General features: G+C 44.3%; 1 protein-coding gene across 1 annotated transcript in view; it reads right to left on the reverse strand.

The window, feature by feature from the left end:
- Nucleotides 1-316: 316 nt before the first annotated feature.
- ncanb (neurocan b) overlaps nt 317-24078 on the reverse strand; it is a 148758-nt gene continuing 124996 nt past the window's right edge. Inside the window, exons 12-16 of the mRNA XM_030433087.1 lie at nt 22181-22339; nt 18722-18804; nt 18183-18327; nt 8336-8518; nt 317-6493 (exon numbers count right to left, since the gene is read on the reverse strand). Coding sequence (XP_030288947.1) covers nt 6357-6493; nt 8336-8518; nt 18183-18327; nt 18722-18804; nt 22181-22339 — 707 coding nt within the window. The 3' untranslated portion in view covers nt 317-6356. The remainder of the gene's footprint in view (nt 6494-8335; nt 8519-18182; nt 18328-18721; nt 18805-22180; nt 22340-24078) is intronic.

Raw genomic sequence — 24078 nt, forward strand, 5'->3', positions numbered from 1 at the left:
AAATATTTTTTTTTCCAAATGATCCATAATTGGATGAGAGGGGGGAGCTGGGGAGGACATCCTGATCCGACTGACAACCTGAGGACACGCTGTATCAGCCACTTGTCAATCACAAGGTAGCCACATCCTGCTTAATCATCTATTTAACTCTAAATAGGACCAATATTTCCATGAACTCTTGTTTCATAAGCTTACATACAATCTTACCACTTTTTGAAACCAGCCCCTCAACAAATTGTGAGTTAAAGGAGAGTTACGACATTTAAAAAGTGACACAAAATGAACTGTACACAAAAAAAAACACTCCAAAGCCAGATAACGGATCCAAACAAGGGTTTCCTTTAATGATCATTTGTCTTGTAAAGAATATAATACAATGACAGGACCGGAAATTCATAAGAACATACATCAATAAATATGGATAAATACTCGTGGACCAGATTCACACGGCCGTAGACCTGCTCAGTTGCAGTTTTATTGTATCTGTGTTCACAGTCGACATGAATACGTACAGTAGCGAGCTGCGAACTGAAGTGTCGTGCAGGAAAGTCATATTTCTCTGCATGTTAAAATATCAGCTCAGAGTGTGTGTTGACCGGAGCGTCTCTGTTTGTCCTATGCAGCGGTTGAAAAACAGTGGTGTGTGTGTGTGTGTGTGTGTGTGTGTGTGAGAGAGAGCGGAAGTGCGAAATTGAAAGCGGGAGATGTGTTTTTGTTGGATCCACGGAGGCTGTGTGAATATGGTCCAGAGAGGCTAAGCAACAAACACACCCAGAGTTTAAATGGATTTTTTTTGTTTTTTTGTTTAAAAAAGGGGGGAAAGAAAAACCTCAGAGTATTTACATCACAGAGGAGGAGTGTTTGTCATTGGTTTTCTGCTCTGCGTCCGTCTCTTTCATTTCTCACTCTCTCACCGAAACAGGTTTCCATTCATCCCAACAATCGACAAATGATGAACAGTCTCGACTCAACGTCAGACAGAGATGCAGTGCCACGTAGGTGCCACTGGGGGTGCGCCTGTATATTAGATACCGAGCAGTGAGGAAGTGATGCAGCAGTCCACGGCGGAAGAAAGGGTTTTGAAAAAGTTTGATGGGATGGAGATCAAAACTAAAAAAGAAGGAGATAATGACGCAAGAGACGAAGCAATTACATGGGAGAGTACCAGACCTGCCTGTTCTCGGGGACGCAGAGGAGTGCAGTGAACTATGACAGTCTGCTTTCCCGTCACTTAGAAAACATCCAGCGGTCAGTCGACGCTATTTCGCCGTCAATGCCATCGACAGACTTAATAGGAACCCAAGACAGACAGCCTAATCGCGAAATCAATAGTCTGTCTGTGAGCGACTGAGGACAGCAGCCTCCGCCGCTCTTATCAGGCTGCCATCGCTGACGAGCGCCGTGTTTAAAATGCATCAGGTTCATTTGTTACAGCCTGAGTAGGAAAAAGAGATTCTCAGTTTGTTCTTTCACACTGTTTGCTACAAGGCCTCCACAGTAAGTCTTGACAGCAGGCAGAGCGAGGTGTTAAACTAAACGATGGAAACAACACAAACGGCAAAAAAACTATGGAAACAACCCATTAACACCAGACGATCACGGAACTAAACATACAGTAAGGAAAAAAGCACGATGGCTAGCTAATTCTTGTCTCTTTTGTGGTGTCCTCTTGTTGTCCAGCGGGGCTACCAGGGCCACAATAATCTCTTTCAGAATTTTTTCTAGGTTTTCCTTCAAGAAGACGGTACCTATCAATAGATTCTCTCACCTCCTCCGGTAGAAAAACTTGATGCTGTTGAGGCTTCTATCGTGCAAAAACGTCAACGCAAAACAATCAGATGCAGAGTAGGGCAGGTATTGCAACAAAAGTCGTGGGATCCACAATAACGCAGCATTACCTCCAAGACCAGGTATATTTCACGCCACATTACAAGTAACATTAAAAGCACCCTGTTCCTGACTAACACACGCACTGTGTAGTACTTTGCCAGCTGGTCCTGGTTGCTATATTTGAGTGCAGGCTCAAAGTTACTGGCTCTGTCCTGCATTACTGAATCCAGCAACTTTCGCATTTCCAATTCACTTGTCTTGCCATAAATGAAAAATACTGTTTAAAAATGTAGCTTGTTGTCGTGCCTGTCCAAGTATGGAAGCTAAGTAAGTTAGCCAGCTAGCCACAGCCGACGAGGCCTTGCAGCGGCACACTTGTCGTTTGAGCTGCGAGGCTGGTCAGAAATATAAAAAGCCTGCTCTTGTCTGCCTCTGTCTGAAATCAAGCTCTCATTGAGTTTAAATCTGATCTGTCATCGTTGCAAAGAATTACTGCGCCATGCAAGGACAGAGAGTTTGGCGGGCGTAGCAACAGTAACCAAGGAGAGCGGCTCTTAGGAAACAGTCAGTGCAACTCCTGCCTGTATTCATGCATATGCTTTGAGGGCCTTTTTTTTGTTGTTGTTCGATTATATTTAACTCCATGCTTGGATGTTAACTGACAGGTCTGAAAGCCCCTTCAGTTTCACGTGCTCCCTCACCTTGAAATGTTTCATTTGTTTTGCCCGGTTGTGCCGCTCTTTTTGCGTGTGAAAAGGAAAACTGTATAGGTGCGCCTGAACGCCTGTGCGACACAAGCGTACCCGAAAGTCGATTTCCTCCGACTTGTTTGTATCCCTCCTGTCACACTGACCGGCCAGACACGCGACATACACAACACATTTTACCAAGTTGTGCTCCTGTTGCTGTACTTTAGACAGCGTGCAATCAGACAGTCGCAGCCACGAGAGCACAGAGATGAAGTCGCACACCCGGCAATCCTGCTGTTATCTCATCTCTGCTGAAGAGCCCTCCGCTTCGAGCTGCGAGTGAGGGAAATGACTCGGCCGCGGCGAGGCCTGGTGGCAGAGGCTGAGGAAAGGCTGAGTAAAGGCCTTCTGGCGGCGGAGTCGCTCAGTGGCTCGCCCGCTCCTCTCCCCTCGGGCACCACGCTTCCCTGCTGTGCCAACAGACTGCTGGCAGCGACCTCTGTTAAGTCAATTCCTCTTCATAATTAAGACTCACAATTATAAGTCTTCGTCTATGTGTGTCTGCCTGCCCTCAGGGGCTTCCACTAGAAAGACCAATGAGGGGAGGAGAGACGGGCGTGAGGCGAGGAGATGAAAGGAGTCAAAATCGAAGAGAGAGAGAGAGAGAGAGAAAGAGAGAGAGACAGACAGAGAGAGAGAGACTTCTGAGAGTCAGCGTCAATGTGTTTGAAATATGAAGAGGAAGAGTGTGAAGAATAATGTGTGTGTTTTTGCATGGTCCCAATTCTGAAAGCGTAAAAAAGAAAAAGAAGCTGTGAGTGTGAGACAACTTGGCATCTTCAAGACCAGAGAACAAAAAACGAACCCAGTCCCAGAGGACGGGCCAGAAGCAAGCTGTCCTCCTTAAGAGTCAACACACACACAGAAACACAGACACACATACGCAGAAAGACAGACAGACAGACACACATTGCCACCACAAAGACATCTTTTCACACGGTGTCCATTTCGGGCTGCTCGCTGAAAGAAATCTGCTCGAAACTTCTCGAAACTTTATCCGCTCATTCATCAAATCTTCATTACGGAAAGAAGATTAACATAAATCTGTGGTATTTTGGTGGTCGGCTAATAATCTCTGCAGAGGCGAAAGAAGAGGAAAGAGCGAACAGCAGATTAAACATCCATTCATATTCAGATGATGTTTTTCCAATCTCGACGGATAGTGATAATCAATTACGTTTTCGTCCCAACGTGTCTCCTCACGCTCTCTCTCTCTCTCGCTCTCTCTTTTTTTTTTCAGCCGAGATTCAGCTCCCCCCATCGTTTTTTAGAAAGTTTTGTACTCCTGTCACACAGCTGAGCACGACTGTAATTACACTGTCCGTGGGCATCAGCTCTGATTTGAATTACTGTGAGAGGGGCTTCGGTCTGCCCCTCCATTCATCCATCGGTGCTCAATCCATTTTCACGGACAGCACGCTGACATCTATAAGAAACGACAGCGGGGGTTTGATGGCTGTGACAGCTCTCCGGGCTCTCCCGTCCGTCACCCTAAACCTTCCACTGGCTGTCCGTCAAGCTAACCCTTGCCTTGTCATCGCAGCTCTGCGGTTCCTGCAGATAATGCAACTTGTTAATTAGGCATGCGGTAGATTAATTAAACTGATACAAAGGTGCAGGTTCACTATTCTTCCCAGTGGCAGAGGGGTGTTGTCATTGCCAAGGTGAGAGGGGACAAACAAAGGCAGCAAATTAATGTGCACAGGACGGGTTCTCTCGCCTTATGTGACTTTATAAAAACCAGTGTCCTTTTTCGAAGATGTTAAAGGCCGCTGAGTGCAGTCTTTCACCACTATAGAGCTGGTTAAACGTAATTCAGGAGTGTCTATCCTCCAAATAACAGTGACAGTGAAAATAATATCCGGAGAGGAAGATAAATGAGAAGTAGTGGAGGTAAAAGCTGAACAAGATGGAGAAACATAAAAGATAAAAGCGCCGGAGTCGGTGTTTGCAACCTAATCCCAGAAGCTCTGAACCTCAAGTGCTGGCTTTAAACGAAAACACACACCAATTTAACCCCGGCAGTAAAAGGGAAGGAAAAGCGAGCAAAGAGCTCGTTCTATCCGTCTCTAATCCCCTCCTTAAAGCGGGACACGCCGGCGGAACGAGCACAGGTGTGAACAGCCCTGAGACTCAGCCTGGCCCAGAAACAGGAGGCCTTAATCTCTGCTGACCCTCTATCATCGGCCGCTGGGATTTCAGCCACTGTCGGCATTCTCAATCATAGACGCGCACACACACACACACACATGTACACACACACGCGAACTGAAATGAGAGAGATGTCAACATCCTCACCTTGTATTCATCCTGTGTACACAGCTTTGATTCACGATCAGTCATCAACATTAGTCTCCCCTAGTTTTCGTGTCTGTTCCCCCAAATTCCTCCTGGTTTAGAGGCAGAGCACGGTACGCTGCAAAAAATCTACATCTAACTAATCCAACCCCGATTCAGATAAAGTTGGGACACTGCATACAACATAAATCAAACGGAGTGTGATAATTTGCTCCCCACTACCAAATATTATCTCAACCCAAGTGTAGAACGGATTTTGTTTTAAGAAAAAGTTGGGGAAAAAAAAAAAGACATACATTTTTTTTTTTTTTTTTTTTTTTGGCAGCGTAGCCGAAACTCTGCACACACACTTCCAAATTCTTGTTCTTGCTGAGACCTGCGATGGATAATCACTACGTCTCTTGTGGCTGACGGCTTGATTTCTCCTCATCAGATGGAGAAAAAAACAAACTCCGGTGAGGGGCGCATAACCCTGCTGCATCATCTTCGTTTATTCACAGCACACATCCTTACAGCGACACATATTATGAGAGAAGGCGAGGCAAACGTGGGGCTTGCAGATCTGAGTCGAGACATCAAAGGTTCAGATTAACCCCTCGACGCTGACAGGGGTGGATGTCTGACACAACAAGAGCAGTTTGAGATCGTTCGACACTTCTGGAAAAGTGACTGACGTGTGATGTGATGAAACTGAACTGTGACGCGGTGTGTTTTCCATTTTTTTTTTTTTTTTCCTCTGGGGGTTTAAGCATCTGATCTAAAGTAACTGTCTCACACTGACAAAGAGGATACAACGCTAACAATCAAATTATTCAATTACGACTGCCTCTGATCCAAAGTAAATTAATTAAAATCTGCTTCAGAATGACTCGCTTTGAGTCAAGCACGAGGTTTTTTACAAAGAGCCAACCGAAAGCAGCGGAGTCGAGAAAGAAACACTGAGTATTTGTAAAAAATAATGCGTTCGACGGACAAAAAGGCTCAAGTCGACAACATGGACGTCTCCCCTTGACTCGTCTCATCTTCATATTCAGTGATGTCGTCCCTATTTGTGGTTTGTACCAAACCTCTTCTCTCCAAAAGAATGTTCGATGTGGATCTCGAAGGTGTTTTCTTATTTCAAAAAAACAGGTCAGCGTCGCCCCGTGTTTCAGGTCATCGTTGAGCTCGGAGGGGGGAGGTAACTGGGTCGGGTTAAAACGAGGAAAAAAAAAACAGAGGAATGAAAGTAAAAAGAGTACAAAGGGGATCTTGTTATTGTCCTGGTGATGCCTGGCAGCACATCGGCGGGCCTCAGAGTTGACTATGATACAGGCTGACTCGGAGAGCCAGGGGTGGAGCTAAGGGCAGGGCAGGGCAGTGCGGTGCAGGGAGGCGGGCGTAGGGTGGAGTAGTGGGGGAGACAGGGAGACAGGCAAACCGCGGTCGGCAGCAGAGGAGAAAAAGTAAAGGGGATGGGTTGGGTTTTTTTTTTTTGGTTCAGAAGTGGCCGTGGTTGTGGCCCTGGCCTGGCTCGCCTCCGTGGTGCCCTCCCTCTCTGTGGCCGTGCCTCTTGTGCTTCCTGCGCTCCCTCCTGCCCTTGTGGTGGTGGCGCCGGTAGCGGTGGGCTCGCCGGGCTGGTGGAGCAAAAAACAGAGCGGAGAGGAGAGAGGCGGTGAAATGAAAGAAAGGGCAGACGATTTTATTAAAAGAAAGCCAGAGATGGAATACGATGAAAGGCGAGGAGTGGAAAAACCGATGTAAGAGGGGAGATGAATCACCGACAAGCATCAGAAGCGCTCAGGCGGATAGTCGGAAGGAGGTGAGAGCGGGTAAGAGGCGAGAGGAAAAAGGGATCGAAAAACAGGAAGGTCATAACGGCGTGTTCTCTGTAGAAGGTTTAACTGTTCGGGAATCTGTTTTATCTCGCGCTCAGTCAAACTGGGCGCCTTTAGCGAAGAGCACACTGTGCTAACCACCCACTCACTACCTCAGTTTAAGCTTGTTTCCTGGGGTGCTACGCCAAATTAGGTTGCGCCATCCCTTTCTGGAATTCGCCAAAAAAAGAAATGTCGTCTGCAGTGAATGATAACAACGCCATAACTCTGGGACATAAAAACAAACTCCGTCCAGAGATATAGAGATGTCGGGGAAAGACATTATTCCCGTCACTTTCAACAGAGGCGACATTTTATTTTATTTTTTTTAAGCATTTCATCATTACTGTCACTGAAATGAAACACAAGGCGCAGTTTGTTGAATATTTATACATATCAAGCCTTTATATCTCCTCTGAAGAAGCCAGGCATTACACTGGAAAGACATTTTATTCTGACTAATCTGTCACAGTCGGAGTGAGTCCTTTTAAAATTAATCAAATAAATAAGGTTTACTGTTAGGTTTAAAGGAGATAAGGTGTGTTGAAGCTACTTAATGAAAGACTTATCAATAATGATCTTGGATGGAAAACTTGCTTGAGAATAAGAGGTAGCTTCAACCATAAATAAAAGATTATGACACTGAAATGTCTTTGTTATGTTCCATCTAACAAGCGTCTCCGGGAAAAATATGAGTTTATTTTGGGTTAAACTGGTGTCATTTATGGGTTAGCTGCTTTCTGTCCTCTGTGTCAAAGTTAAGGCGAGTCAGCTTTATGGTGCATTAAGCTGCACCTCGAAAAAACTTTAAAATCTACAATGGATTGTACGGAAAAAAGGCGTGGATGCTGATAGAGTATTTACGGTGCATTCAAATACACCTCGTAAACTGGGAAATCTATACTCCAAACCCCATGAAGGTTGTTCAAAAAGAAATATTTTCTTTTTTTTTGTTATTTTCCTTTGTAATACGTGCACCTACTACTGCATGTTCTTATTCACTACTAACAAATTGTTATTGGCAAACTCATTCTTCAAGTACTTCATGTCCCAAAATGTGCTTTGGGTGGGTGACACGGTGAGCCTCCCCACATAATAAAAGAATGTTAACTGCACTTGTTCTTTAATTCTTTAACGCACAAAAGCTTCTCTTTGATATGGCGTATTAAAAGTCGAATCCCCCCTTTGGTTGAACATTTTACAGGTTTTAGCAGACACGCTTTGTGTTTAATGAACGGTCAACTGGTTCCAAAAAAACTTGTTTTAAAAAAGTTTTCAAAAGAAAAAATCCCACCTCGAGCACAAAGCACTTCAAAGGAGACTTTACCACTTCTAAGTAAGCCCAGGGGATTTTCATTCAGTCTGCAACCGCGGTAATCTTTTTTGCTTGCTTAGTTATTAATAATGAGAACAAGGACGGTGAGCCTGAATGCGCTGGTGGTGACAGGAGCTCCCGAGGGCAGTTAATTTAGGTTCTTATGGAACCTGTGGTTGTGCGCATGCTAAAAATAAGAGCATGTAAATGTGGAAAATGACCTAACAAATGGAAATACCGCTTAAAGTCTTGTTATTGTGAAGTGTCCCGTTGTGTGAAATACTCACATTTTATGCAGATGATTTTAGGTCGGTCCCACTTGCCATTGGCGCGACACTTAGCAGTGGGCACGTGGCGCTGCAGGAAGCCGTCAGTGCACTGGTAGCGCACCACCGAGTGGATGTCGTAGTGGGAGCGCTTCCGACCAATCAGGAAGGCGTTATCCACGGTGGGCGGGGCTCCGCAAAGCACTGTAGGATCAAGGAAAGAGACGGCATGAGAGAGAATATTAATTAGATGCGCCACTTCTGTTTATTGAGAGTGTTGTGAAGTATTTTTCTCTCTCTGTTACATCCCATTCTCATCACACTCTGAATGCTTTATCCAACCTTGACTCACGTTGCCACAAGCTCTTCCATTCCCCACACATTGCACCTGTTTTGTAATCATCTACTTCCTGTTTCCAAGTGCTTCTTTCTTATCAAGTTTTATATACGTTTTTGTCGCATACATTCCTTCATTAATCCACACAACGTTGCTGAACTGAACTCTGCTTCGTGTCGTTTTTATTCCCTGAGCACTTGCCGCTGAGAACGAAAAGGGTCAAGCCAGATTGATGAAGATCACAACAAATCCATACAAGAATTCTACCTTGATTGGTTTCTAAATGCAGTGTTTATTCTGACTTTTGATATTCAGACAGTCACAGCTCAAACATGAAAAATGTGGATTTAAGTGTCTGTGGAACTGTGAGCGAGTGGGCGGCTGTCAAAGTATGACTGCGTTTTAGACACATAAAGAGTCGAGGCAGAATCAGAAAAAGTGTTTACACAAGCTGAGATGGAGGGAGGACTGACACTCTGGTCAGAGACTGACAGGGTGGACAAGCCTCAGGGAGGAACTCAAACAACTTCACCGATTTTTTAACTCTCCTGTCAAAGTGTGCCAGCCTACAATGCATTATCAAATAGTGAGAGGGGGGAAGGAGCTCCATCACGACTTCAGCGCACTGCTAAGGGTTAGGTAAACTCCCAGCTGTGTAGTCTGCAGCGGTTTTCAAACTTTTTGTCATCTTTAATAAAACGCTATGACTATATTGGGAAAACTTGTAATTGAAAGAGCCAAGTTGAATTTTATTGGAAAAAACATGACCCAGAACATGACCTGCATGTTTCTTTTAGTGCATTTTCCCTAATACTTCATTTTGTGCGATGAAAATCGCTCAATCTGCTTGAGTTTTTGCACAAAACAAGTTTTCATTTTGACTCGTCAAAAGCAGGAGAAGCAAACAGGGGAACTAAAAGGTAGTAATGTTTCTCAACTGCCTGTGTGCAGTTTAAACAGTTTTCAGCTGTATGCTCTGTTAGGAGTAGGTAATTTAACCCCGTGTCTGTTATTTGTCAGTCTGTGAAAAACAAAGCAATTAGCAGCAACAAGATGAGGTATTCTGTATGAAGTAAATGACAAATACTTCATCAAACTAACTAACTGTGTAACATCTTGATCTCAAAAGTCCCATATTTTAGAGTGTGAGATTTCAATGTCTTTTTTGTTATATAGGAGGTCTAGGTGTTCTACATAATTATTACTGTGAAAGCACCTAAAGGCTCAGTCCACAGAGAAACACACACAGCATTTGCTCTGAATATGTGCCTTTGGTCTTCACTAAGGTTGTGATGTCACAACTCTACAGTCTCCACCTTCAGCTACAGATGTTGCAGTAATATGATGGGCGGTGCCTGCTCAGGCCTGTGAGAGCTGATCAATCAGAGCACACTGGGCTTTTCGGGAGGAGGGGCCTTAAAGAGACAGGAACTATTCTGAGCGTTTCTCTTTCTTTTCTTTTCTTTTTTTTTTTTTTTTACATGAAACCCCTTAGCATTTTCTTATAGAAACCCTAAATAATAATATGAACCTGAAAGTGAGCATAATAGTGGACTGTTAATAGTTACGATGTCCAACTGAAATGTATGTTCTTTCCAAATTTGTGCCTTTATAATGACCAAATCTCCAGTTAAAGTAGGCTGTGATCATGATAACGGAGTGCAATTACCATACCCAATGGACCTAGAGTATGAGTCCTGACTCATCAGAGAGGAATCTGAAGAACTAGCTAATGGTGAGAAGGGTTAATGGTTGTGAAAACCTCACAGGCACTTACTTTGCCTACACTGTATAACTACCACGGATACCACCCTCGAATGTGATTTACACACTTCAGTGCTAAAAGTGGCGATGAAAGGACTTAATCAGCCATCAGGAAATGTTTACAGTCCCTCTTAATTCCCTTGTCCTTGTCCTAATACCGCTTAAATTCTTAATAAGGAAAAGCAAAGCCATTAACTCTGATGAAAGGTTTAATGCCACATTTACAGTTTAATGTGTTGTGGAAGGAAGGAAGGGGCAATAAGCACCGTTTCCCCCCGCCCCGCCCTCGCCTGACATGATCCCTGATTCAACACAAGTGGAAGGCTAAAAGGCAGTTCTCCATTAGCTCTCACCTACGTTCACTGTTGAATGATTTCTCACAGTCGGGGCGAGCAAAGTCAGAAAGTATTGAAGTGGGGATAAAAGAAAATGTCAGAAACAGCAAATGGAGCTGTGATTTTATGGGGAAGGCTTTAAGTAAAAAGGTATTTTGTAGAATAAAGCCTGAAGGACGTATGGGGCTGCTACCAAAGAGGAACTAGGTTTTTTAAAAAAAAGCTCATAAAGTGTACTTTTAAAGTACTCTCAATCCTTTAAGCAGCGACTTTAATCTTTAAAATACAAGTATGGATTTCTTTTTGGCGGTAAAGCCCTGATTGTTGAAGTATAAACATTCAGCCACTGCTGGCATCGCTGTGTGTGTCTGATAGCAGATGAGTCATACAAACTGTCAGATAGACAAGCGGAAATGTTTGCCTACATGATGAGATTGGCTTATGTGGAAGAGGAAGAAACTTTAACTATGTCACGTATCATCCGATGTACGACACGGTGAAACTGATGCTCTGCATTTAACTCATCAGGAGGTAACAATGGGCGGTGACCGACCCCAGATATTAGCCAGCGCCGTGGTCAAGGGCACTGACTGGAGGATCAACTTAGTGTGTGCGCTGTGATGGTGGGGGGACCGGAATACCTGGAGAAAGCCTGCACAAGCACGGGGAGAACATGCAAACTCGTTGACAAGCTGACATATTGCTAATTGCAGACCAAGTCAGCAACTAACTCGCAATTTTAAGGATATTAATGTGGTAACAGTAACTGTTTTCCACAAAAATCACTCTAGACACTCTAATATTTTGGGCCTTAACCCTTTGGACTGGTCCGCCTATGCCTCCTTTGGTAATTTGCTTACTGGTAAGTAAATTCTTGCATCACCTTGAAATACTTCCTATCCCTGAACTCTGTACAACCAAATCTAAAAGCTTATGTAAGTCAATAGATAATCATAAAAAATGAAGTTGATGAAATATTGAAATGATGTCATAAATTGAAGAAATATATAAATGTCTGACATGTTTTTTAATTGAATTTTCTAAGAAAATCCCAAAACATATTTATAAAATAGATTTCTAAATGTAGAAACATGGATAAGGGCACAGAGGCATTTTGATAGTTTCAACTGCCATATAAATATTTCCCCAGCGCCTCTTTGCTGTGACTAGAAACTATAAAATACACTATAATCAAAACGACTGACTGACTACGTCTCTCAGTCTCTCTCTGACAACTATCAACCTGCTCCTCTACTCACCGGCACTACTGCGCGCTATCACCACATTTTGAACTACCCTCTAGCTATCATGGTTTTTACATCGATTTCAACAGGATCACGTCAACTGCAATCTCCCACAGCCAGCTGAGGGCCACCAGCGGGAAGTCCGTTTTTTCATAGGCTTCACATGGGGGGGGGAGGATCTTTAATCCAAAGTTACCTGGCCGGATATTGCTGGTTTGAGCGGACACTGCGTTTTGCAAAAGCTGTGAGACGCACACATAAATATTAACATCTGCCTCCTCAGATAATACTGGGAGAAGAAAAAGGGAAATGTGGCTGAAGAAATGGGGAATGACGGAAGATGAATGAAACAGATTTTTTTCCGATGAGTTGTCTTGGCAAATTTACAAGTGTAAATTTCTGCACGTAAAGCTCAGAGACGAAGCAGGTGTCTTCACAGAGTATTTCAGTTCGGCGAAGAGGAAGTTGCCTCCGGATGCAGGTAATACATGTGCTTCAGCTGTCACTGTGTGCCTGTGTCTGTGTGGCAGGGGGTAGTCAGTGTGAGTTAGCGGCATGGTGAGATCTGCAGACAGTTAGACGCTGGTTCCCTCTGAGCACTCCTCCTCCATGGCCTCAAATCAGCCGCACACCTACTGCTAATCCTGTTAGAGTGAATCAGAGAGACATGAGAGTGCTTCCTCGCCGAAGCCACTGGGAGTGAGTCTCACACGGAAGCGGGTAGATGTGCACAGATTCAGTTGTGTTTATTAAATAACAAACTGCGGCGGTTGTTTGTGCGAATGTTTGCTGACAGCACTGAGACCACCTGGGAGAAAGTGATTTATACCACATTGAGCATCGTCGAGCGCCCGAGAATCCCCAAAAGTAGGCACAGGCAACGATTAAAGAGGAATACAAAAGTGGGATGTTTTGTAACGGCGGGATTTCTTTATTTGAATCAGAACAAACCGACCGGTCGATACACAGCAAGTATTTTCTATGTGTAAAAGCGAGGAAAGCACAGGCGTCACCGATTACATTATCGGTGGCTGAACATTACAGCCATTGTTAAAAGAATTGTTCAACATTTTGTGAAAAACGCCACTTTCTTTAGCTGAGAAGATCGATGCTGCTCTCAAGCCCGCACTCATAACGGAGCTGGGGGAGGGAGACGTTAGCTTAATTCAGCATAAAGATGGGAAACAGAGGGGAAAATCTCTGCAGAATAAACAACAATTTGTGGCTTTGGAACAAATGATGGAGTCAGATTCCGCTGTGACAAGAATCACGAAAAGTCAATATTCCTGGATGTTGTTCGGCAATGAATAATAATAACAGCATGCAACCACACGCAAAATCAATTGTTACAGTTGTTTTTTTTCTACATCTTTGTTCGTTTATGGATTAGATTAACAAGATGAGGGTAGCTAGAGACAGGCTAGCTATTTTCTCCTGGTTTCAATCTCGATGCTAAGCTAACCTGACTGTCTCCTGGCTGCAGCTCCGTGCTTAACGTAGCCACATGAGATCACTATGACTCCAGAATTTCCTCAAATGTCAAACTATTGTTTTAATGTTATTAGCTTCATCTGTAAGCAGGCTTCCTTCCAAATGTATTGCAAACTTTGACCAAAATTCAGAGGAGAGAAAATGTGACTTAACATTTTCTCCAATCCACTCCCGTAATGTTTTTATCACGTCGTAGATTACACAGATTGTTCAGTGAGATGAGCAGTGGGCGGCGCCAGATCTCCAGTCTGCAAACCATCATACCATTGCAGAAGAAGAGGACGCAACAAGACGGCGTTACAAAAAGAAAGCCATTCAAAACAAAATGTGCATAAATGACCTAAATGGAGAAATGGGATGTGGTTTCCAGTTTGTGTCTACTGTTGCTACGGAAAATGCCGGCGAGCAGGGTTGTGCAGAGAGAGAAAAGCTCTTTGGAGGGCTGCTGGGTCACGGACTTCTGCTTTGTCGCTGCAACACACCTCCCTGTGGAGGATGTAACTATCTGTAGCAGAAATGTCCGCAAATGATCCACAAAAGACAGGGTCCTGTGGGTATGCCTGTGGCTGCTCAGGTTGGGTTGGTTCTTCTTCTTCTTCTTCACATTCTGCATTTCCTTTCCTGTCTGTGACTGGACAGATTCATCTTCAGCACTAAACACAAATCAACAGCAGGGATTTCATTGTATTAGAGGGAGAGCATGTGCACAAACGCACGTATTCCCATCCCCTGTAGCTTCCTCAAATGCGTGAGAGCCTGTCTTTTTCTCCCCGGTCCATTCTGAACAAAAATATCAATTGTTTGAGCGCCACACTGGCTAAATCAGACACAGCTCCAGGTGGACGGACACACAGCTGTGAACATCCACTGTAGCTGTGCTGGTAATTTATATTAAAATACAAATATTTGTATGTTTTTTTCCCCCTTACTTTCAAAATGACTTTCAGCACTGACAGTTTTTGACTCTACACAATGTGAACCCAGCAACGATTACATTACACACCAATGGACGCGTCAACTGCTAAAGGCACTGACAACAGCCCATCATTTCCCAGAGCACTCTGAGAGCTCCCTGAGTATGTCGTGCAAAATTCGATTTTCCTGCCTCCGTCTGTAATAACACATCAAAAATAATGGAATAATTTCGTAATACTTACATGTCCTGTTGTGGGTTAACTCTCTCTCTTCATCGCTGGGAGAGCTCTGTGACTTTCTCGTCACTACAATGCAACTGTAAATGTAAAAATTTGTTCTGCGAGACTGTTTTCCATTAAATCTATTTTTTTTCTTTGTCCCTCCTTATACATTATTGATCCAGCAGTTAAATAGTGCTTCTGAAAGTCACCTGCTGTAAAATGTGTCGGTCATTTATAGGAAAAGGGCAACAGTTGCTTGTATTCGTACTTGGAATGGCCATTAGACATCACATAATGTTTTAAAGGAGACCTATTATGTTTTTCTGTTTGTTTCTCTTTCCTTCAGTGTGTTATTTAGGGTCTTGAGCATGTGAAAGCTCTTGTAAGATAAAAGTCGGCACCAGCAGAAGCTCCTCTCTCCCACAGAAAACACTTTTCCTGAAAGGCCTCGTTAGTCTTGCTATTGTAATAAACTCTTTGAATAAACTAATGAGAATAAACTCTTGCTATGGCAACGGCGGTGCATGAAGGTGCAGTGGCCGGTAGCTCCTCCAAATTATGCTGCATTTTTGTTTTTTTGACAGTCATTTTTTTTGGGCTTTATTGCTGAAAAAAGTACTGCCCATGGCAGAAATACTGTCATCGTGATTGGAGGAGAAGGCGGGTGTTTTAGACGAAGAGCAGCAGACTTCTAAATCGTCGTGGACCACTGCGTCTCTCGATCATATAACCTGACATGCTGGAAAAAGGGCCATGCTAATCCAGCATGAGTTTAGGATGCTCCTGGTTGCAGGACAAGGAAGTAGACAAAATAGGACTAAGGTTAACAAATCAATTTAAACTCAGAGACTGTCTCCACCACAATTTCTCCGATCAGGCTGTTGACCTCGATGGACAGATTTGACAAAGCACAGAACTACAGCAGGAAGAGTCTAGGTGGACTAACGTTGATGCTTGGTGTTCACACACAGTCACTAGGGCTGTCAAAATGGCTCCAAAATGATGTTCGAATATCTATGCATTATGTCAATAACAGGCGGGCGGTGAAACATATATAGTTGAGACGTGACTGTTTAGTTGGAGTTCAAGACATGCATGGCATGCTCATTTGGGCGCACATTTTCGAGATGTGCCCTCATGTTGCTAGTGGTGTCCGATTTACATGGAGCTGTTATCACCTAATCGAGCCAAGGGGGCGCTGTCGAGCAGATAAACAAGATCACATGAGCTGACAGCATCAGAAACCACTCGGAGAAAACTCAGCATGGATCTGACAAACTCAACTGATAAGACAAGACATAACATGGGGTTACTCCGAGTGAAAAGAGGTTGACGGGGTAGGAGGGGGGGGGAGATGAAAAGATGCTGGTGATTGGAGCTGACTGATTAAGGTCAGAGGTGGGCAGGATGCTGGGGACTTGTGACAGTGTGCATCAGAGGTGGTGCAACACCTTGCTTGTGAGGGAAATACCTTTCCTTTCATACAAGAACAGAGCTGGGTGTTTCAGATCGCCTGAGGCTTCAGAAGTATGTTCTTTGCACTTGAGGCCTCTGATGACATACCATCTGTTACAGCGCAGAGCATTTCCTTAAGTTACGACCTTCAGCGAGGCCTTCAAGGCTTTTTATGTGATGGCTTATCCAGTAATCAGTGATGAACGGGGACGGGAATGGAAGCTGTTTTACTTAGTCCTACTAGGTGGTGTAGGTTAAACACACCCAGGAGGGTCAACACCATGGGAAGCCGACCATGAATCACTTTTTTTCTCTCTATATTCTGTGATAGAAGTTTATAATAACCTCGAAATACTTCAAACATCCGTGTCAAGATCAGCAGGTCATTATTTGGATAATCCCCCATTTATGTATGTACAATTAACACTTATTACAAGGTGCAATATGTGAGAATTGACCAGCTGCAGCTAGTTTGCTCGGTCAGCTGTGTATGCAGTGGTCTGGTCCAGTGCTGCTATTTACACTGTTAGCACTTGAAGCTAACACATGACTGACCATGTGTGTGCTCAGAGCAGGAATAACCAATCAGACAAAAGGAGGAGTAGGGAGGTGGAGAGAGTCTCCAAAAAAATGTACAAAAAGAACAGTAACAATCGACTACGCAATTATTAATTAGTGGTCGGGCAACCGGATGAACTTATGAATGAAAGACGCACAAAGCAAAACATCTCCGCTGGATGATTCGCACAATGGTTTCATATGTGTACTATTAACATGACATCGATATTTCATTTTGTAATATCATGGTTATCCTGAAAATTGCAATTCTGCAACATCCCTAATGGAAAGTGATGAATAACAATACAGCTGCTAACTCCTATTAGATATAATTAGAAAAACTAGCAGTTCTCCAAATGTGATGTCAAACTATTTTATTCTGAATCACACACATTCATCACGACCAATATTTTATCAGTTACTCCAAAGCATGTTTACAAAGGCGTGTGCTCACCTCTTTTTGTGTACCGCAGTCATCTGTGGTTTATCATAAATAGCTTTTACTGTTAAGTTTGCCCTTAGAAGTAAAAGGAAAGGACTTTCATCTTCCACTTCGGTTGATAATGTAACTTTTAGCAGTCTGAAAAATGCAGCCCCAGATCTACAGCTGAAACAGAAAGCTCGTCCTATTCTCAGCCACCAGTGGCTCCGTGTGTCTCCACGCAGCTATTAATACGTCTGTCTTCTTGCCACTGGTCATGAGTCTGACCTGTATGCAAATGTGTGGCAAAAAAATAAGGATCTAATGGGCTCTCAGAGGAGAATGAGGCGGCCCAACTCCTGCGCCAGGAAGAAGGGGCAGCGGCAGCAGGGGACACGGAGCGGAGGTATATGGGAACTTAACTAACCACTAAGTTTGCTCACCTCGTTTTTTCGCTGAGTTTAAGTTTCTTGGACACGGAGAACAAAGCACTTTTCTGCCTCGAGACGCACGTCTCCACATTTGGCAGAGGGAACGGAGCCGTGACACGGGAAGTACGTGGAGAACTTTTTAAAGAGGAGGATGATGAGAGACGAGCACGGAGAGCTGGGGAGCAGTAACGTGTGTGAACGTGGAGTACCCCGACTGAGTGAAGACGTTTGGCGCTAATCTCCTCCGCCGCACAGGGACGTGTGTAATGTGAAGTATGACATACCCACTATGTTCCCAATCCCCTGGAGGTAAACGCTGTCAGTCTTGGCTGCAGCTCTTCTGAGCGGCTTTACATAAACAGTTTTTCAAAAACACTCTGTCACTTATTCTAACTTTCTATCTCACAGCATCTCAGAGTGAAGCGCTGACAGCACAACAATGTCGGTTCCCCTTTGCCCTTTTCCTCAGACTCGCTGCCTCCGTCTGCCCACTGCCTCACTCTTTAAACCTGACGTCTCTCACTCCTCGCAGCCCTCTCCGTCTTTTTCACTTTTCCTCTGTTAACATTCCGCTACTCTCTGCCTCCTCGCCTCTCTGTCAGTCATCTTAATCACCTGCTGAAGTCGAAGTTGCTCCTCGCTGCTCTCTCCCCTCCTCACCTCTTGTCTCCCTCCATCCACGCTCTTGTTTCTCACCTGTTCCCTTCTTGCAGACGTAGGGCAGGTTGTAGTTGCAGGGGACGTCGTTCCATTTGCCGTTCTCGTGGGCGATCATGACCACGCAGTCTTCTCCTCCCGCGAAGAAGTTGTCTGGCTGGTTTTCACGCCAGTTCTCGTATTGCTGTGCGCCCAAACACAGAGAGACACACAGTTAGGCAACCAGAGAGATGAATACTTCTCAATTCTGTGAATAATACGGATGGAAAACGACAAAAACAACTCTTGCTGGAAAACAAAACAGTGCAACCCAAGTGCACGCCGAAGATATGCTGTCAGATAAAACTGTAAACAAGTCATGAAAAACCTCAAGGCAGAGGTAACGGTGAAAATGTTTTTTTCGGATCACAATGAAAAACAAATTCATGGATATCTAAAAACAAAAACAAATTGCGATTCAAGATGTTTCCAGCTGCGATACTGAGCCTCTCCACATGTTCACGGTTTCTCCAGGGTCTCATGCTCCCGCTGAGTTAACAGCTGACTAAGAGACAAAACACACACAGCTGGTTCCTCACCAGGTCCATCTTGTCGGTCCACTGAAAGTCGTCCTCCACAGTGCGATCGTTTAACCCGATCCAGGTGTTGTCATGGCTTAGACCTGAGCCGGAGGTAACGCACGGAAGAAATGAATACAGAGAAAGACAAAAAACAGGCATAAGGTAGACCAAGAAGACAAGAAACAGCAGGTACATGATACAATCTGTAAAAAAAAAACCCTCCCTGTTATCCTTTAAGGACGACATTCTCCCGTCTGTTTACACCTTCGAAGCAATGCTCACATTTGCGGTTTGACTGTAAATGTATTTGTTGCTATTTGCGATTGTCTTTTCTTTGGAGCATTATCGAGCACAACTTGGTGTGTAGTGCGTACAAAAGCAGAAAACAACTGTGGGTCTAAAAATGTACAAATTAATTCACATCTCTCCAGCAACAAAGAGGACGCATCTTCTTAAAGATGTATTAGTCAGGTTTCCATCCACATGACCAAAAAGCTTATTATATTATTATTATTATTATATCTTTCTATGTTACGGTATACTTCTGTTGTGCAAATATTACAGTAGCACACAATATAAACAGCTGGAGAAGAGGATGTAACAAGATGACTTAATTAAAATAGTACCAGTCGAACCACAAATGATATAAAACCATGTAAAAGGACCAAAAGAAGTTTGGGATGGATATTTGTTTCGTATTAATCTGAGGAAGGCTACAGTCTCCTCAGCAGTGACTTGCTTCATGTACGTACATCACGTTTTATTTGCTAAGTCTGTGTCCATTGCACTGTTTTGCATGTTGTTATTAAAGGTGCCCTAAAATTAAAAGTATCCTAGTATAGGTCAGGCTCCCAATATGCTTCCAAAATGCAACAAATGGATTTTCTTTTATGGACCCTCCGTGCCTTTTAACCGCCCCCATCTCCAACTGTGAAGCCTCGCTCACTCCTGGTGCTCAGCGGAAGCGACACAGCTCTGAAGTGTTCCCTCTCTGGCCTCAGCCGAGAGACGAACAACAGTGGAGATATACTGTTTCTGTCTCCAATGATCTGGTAGAGAGATTTTTGTTTGTGCGAAAGGAGACCTCACTAATGGTGTTTTTGGTTTAATCTCATTTGAGTGTTTGGGGGCACTTTCTACAGGCACGCGCACGCACATATGTAATGGAATTTCAATCATGGTGTATCTGATTAACATCATTACCAGGCCCATTAATCTTCCTAATGGCTCTGATCCCCTGATTGCAGGGGTGGAGACGTCCATTTTCTAGGCGATTAAACACACTTTTTGGTGAGCGTGAGCGCGGAGAAGAAGGATGGCTGCTAGATGGATGGCGCTGCTCTGGCATCTGTCCGAGACAGAAGGTGGATCCAATATTACAGGGGCTTGCTGCTGCTGATCGGCCCTTATTACAACACATGAGGCTGCGGAGAAGTGCCAGGGGGCGAAAAAGCTGAGAAGGAGCGGATGAAGGTTTATGAGGCACCGGAGAAAGACTGCATGGACATTTGCATGGTAATTCTGCCTCACCCAAAAAAGCCTCCAGTAAAACAGTAATAAATGAAATCTTATTTTTGTAAATGCAAGGGTAGTAAAAACCACGCCATGAAACATGTGAAATCATCCCATCTGTCATAAACAGACAATCTAAACTGAATAAAGTGGAATTTCTGTCTTGAAACTGGTTTTATTTAATCCAGTTTCAACATATTGTCGCTAGCGTTTCCTTCACTGGACACAAATGGAGTTACCTCACCCACTGTAGGGAGTTTTCACCTGTTTCAAGACAAATCACTTCCTCAGTCTGAGCATGATAGTATATTAAATGTTCTGTCGCAGACGCTTATGTCAGAGCCTGTAGCATCATTTCATTGCAGCAAATGGTGATACACATTTATTTGGCTCAACAGACTGGCTCCTGAGGATGTTTTTCAGCGGGGGCCGCAATAAACCCCTTCAAGGGCTGTTTGGAGCAGACATTTATCACCCAGTTATGGAATACACATAAGGCAAGGAGCTGCCACTTCCAAGTATGGTAATAATAAGGTAGAAGAGGAGATATCAATCAACAGCCACTAAAAGCGGCGTGCAGCAGGACTGCAGAACGAGAGCTGGTCAGATTACAGAGCTCGTATAATTATTATTATTTGGAGTGATTGGTTGCTTTTTTCAATGCGACAGGTGACCAAGAGTCAACAGTTATTTAATGAATTATAAAACTTGGAAGTAGGAAGAGCCACCGGTCACTTTATGTGTCCATTTGAAGGTTTTCTAAATACCCCTGCGAGGAATATGAGTTTCCCGGACAATGTTTTTTAGGTTCATTATTTGACGACCGGTTCTGATTATTTTAACTTCGTTTCTGAAAAACTGTGTTTTATTTGCAGGTTTGGCAAGCTGGATGGCTCTGAATGCTAAAGTACTCATGAACCTCAGCTGATAGAGAGAAATTAGTCGGGGTGCAAATCAAAGCAAAACGCTTCATAGCTGTTACTGGGAGCAGACAACAGCACAGTAGTTTGCCTAAAGAGCACTCATTAGCCTCAACTCACCCAGCGAACACTTAGCAACGCAGGCAACAGAGCTTGAAGCTCAATGATCAGATATTTCATACCAAAGAGTCGCAGTTGATTTCACTCCTTACATTTTAAATTCACAGGATTGTTTTATCAAAGAATCAGAGGTTTTCTAACTCTGTCGCTAATCTTTTGTTAGCCCCGTTAGCATCCTGGCATAATGGATGGCATTGTAATCAGCTGACTGGACTAACCCAACAACTATTAGCGAGCAGAGATGGAGGACAGAGTAATGAGATCTGTTGTGTTGAAACTAACAGACTTTTTCCCACCTCTACGAATCTTTATGGAACATATTTGCGAATTGCAATCATGTTGTTGACTCTAAAACTGTCGAAAAAAAACGTAATGGAAACAACATGTTCGTGTCTCTGAGATGATTCATAAAAACTTTCGTGAACCCCTGACTTTTAATCCGGCAGCTGGTCAAAATGTAACGCGTCTGATAACTTTAGTTTGTGACCAAACGGCTGAAAAGGACATTTCTATCAGCCTCAGCTGCACTCTGTATTTTGCGCTCAACATGACTTGCCAAACAAAGTGGGTGAACATGGTGAACACCATACTTTCTGTGTAAACATCGTCACTGTGAGCTTGTTGCATTGCTAGCTTTAGCATTTATCCCCAAACAACACTTATCCTTAGGACAGCTATAAAAAAACACTTCGACTTGTTTACTGAACATTCAATTCTTTTTACGCCCATCATGCCGTGGAAGTGCTCCAGCTAGCAGTTACCTAACACTGCAGGAAAATAAATAGGACACCGACCATTTCTGCTTAATTCAAGATTTCCTGCAGTGTAATCAGTTCCGAAAAACCACTTAAAAAAAAAAAAAAACACATTCACAAACACTACACTGTCTGTGCCAAGCCTGTTCTTGTCCTCCTCGCCCACGCACCTCTGATGAAGTTCTGCTCGGCCAGGCTGTGGATGCTCGCCAGGTGGCCGCTGTGCTCCCTGCAGTCCTTCTCGGCGTCCTCCCAGGTGTGCCTCCGGCTGAAGTATCGGTAGCAGTGGCCGTGGAACTTCCTCCATGTGTGCTCGCAGCCCTCTGTGTCTGCAGGTGCATACAGGTGGATGAAGAAGAGGAGGAGGTAATTGAGAAAGACAGTGATCAGTCAATAGGATATCCATGAGGGAAGAGGGACATGTTTTTTTTTTAAATCATTAAACACCCACAGCCGACACACGCAAAAGGATAATAGTGTTGCATGGGAAAAGCAGTGGGATGATTCAGGCCTTGGAAGAGGGATGTGACCATTATTTCTTAGTGGTTCTGTTTGTACCCACACACAGCAAAATCCCTCCCGTCCTGCGGCATACAAGATCTACATAATGCTCCCCGCCTCTGTCCCTCTCCTTCTTCCCTTTCTTTCCGGGCTCCCATCTCACTTTAAGTGCCCTTTGTGACACTCAATCCCCCCATCGCTCTCTCTCTGCGCCGTCTCCTTCCCTTTGATTTGATTTGGACTTTGAATCCACGGCAGAGGCAAGCCGGCGGTGAGACAGCTTAGTCCAGTGAAAAGGGCGTTTTAATCTATTCAAATGACAACAATCCTTAGAAATTGCTTCCAGTGCACAGCGCTCACTTGGTAATTAAGCCCTGTCACAGTCCTGTCAGCGCACCGACTCTCCCACCGCTCATCCCTTCCTCCCTTCCCCCCCCCCCCCCCCCCCCCCCTTCATCTCTCTCATCTATGCCCCCCCCCCCCCCCCCCCCCCCAATCATCTGACTGGGGTTAGCTGTGAGCCGCGCGTCTCAGATGTGATGTGTGCTTGTGCGCTAAAGATGTGTGCGTATGTGAAGATGTATGTACAGTTGATGCTGTTCGGGGGGCTCGATCTGTCAACCAAGCCACCTCTAGTTTCCCACCCCTCCCTACAGTGTACGGATCAGGGAAAAAGGCCTCAGCTTTTCCTCCAACAAATCTGAAGCGACAACAGTAAATTGGGCGGTGCAAATTGGGCCGCATGGGGCCCTGCTTAGTATGCAGAGAGATGCGGTTTTGGCCGTGGAAAGAAGAGGAAGAGAGAAGAGGAGTCCACTACGAGAGCGGGTCTTTACTGTAACATGAAATAAGGATCTCGAAAAAAACCTTTGCACTGCGTCAAGAGTGTGAGTGCCTTTCATACTGTTGAGCTCTCCTCCATTCACTGGGCTGTTAAAGTGCATTTCAGAAAATACAATACACCGGGTCATCACAACATTGCCTCCTCAAGTGAAGCTACGTTTTTTTTTTGTCTCCCTCGCTGAGGTTATGTTAAAACTCACTCAGTCTACTGTGAATCAATATGTTTGCCAATTCAAGAGAGAATTTCTATATTTTCCCTCCTGGAGCTCAGTGCACTATAGCGCAGAGGCAGCACACGAACGCCTCCGATACCTGTAAAGGTGACAAACGCACTTATTGATGGGGAGAGACGTTGTTGAGCTACGTGCTACGAGCCTACGGTTCGTTTGACACGCAATATAGCATGTTACAGTTGTATGTCAATGTCTTTGTCACGTCTCATACAGTAAACATGAAGCCGCGGCAGGTCAGAAAGCACAGATCACGCGGATGAGTGCGTCGCCGTTTCAACACTCACACGCACACCGTGGCTGCAGAGAGTAACGTTCGCACACATCCGGGGAAGTGTCTGCTCTGTTTTAAGTTCAAATTTGAAATTCATCATTCTCCCTCTTGCCCGTTTGACATGCAGCCATTAGGTCACACACTGTGGGTCTGGTGGAAATGGAGTCCTGCAGTACAGAAGCAGCCTAGTTTTTTTGAGTGATTTTTTTTCAGTCTAATT

Source organism: Sparus aurata, chromosome 11 (assembly GCF_900880675.1).
Source record: "Sparus aurata chromosome 11, fSpaAur1.1, whole genome shotgun sequence".
In the NCBI taxonomy this organism is placed as follows: domain Eukaryota; kingdom Metazoa; phylum Chordata; class Actinopteri; order Spariformes; family Sparidae; genus Sparus; species Sparus aurata.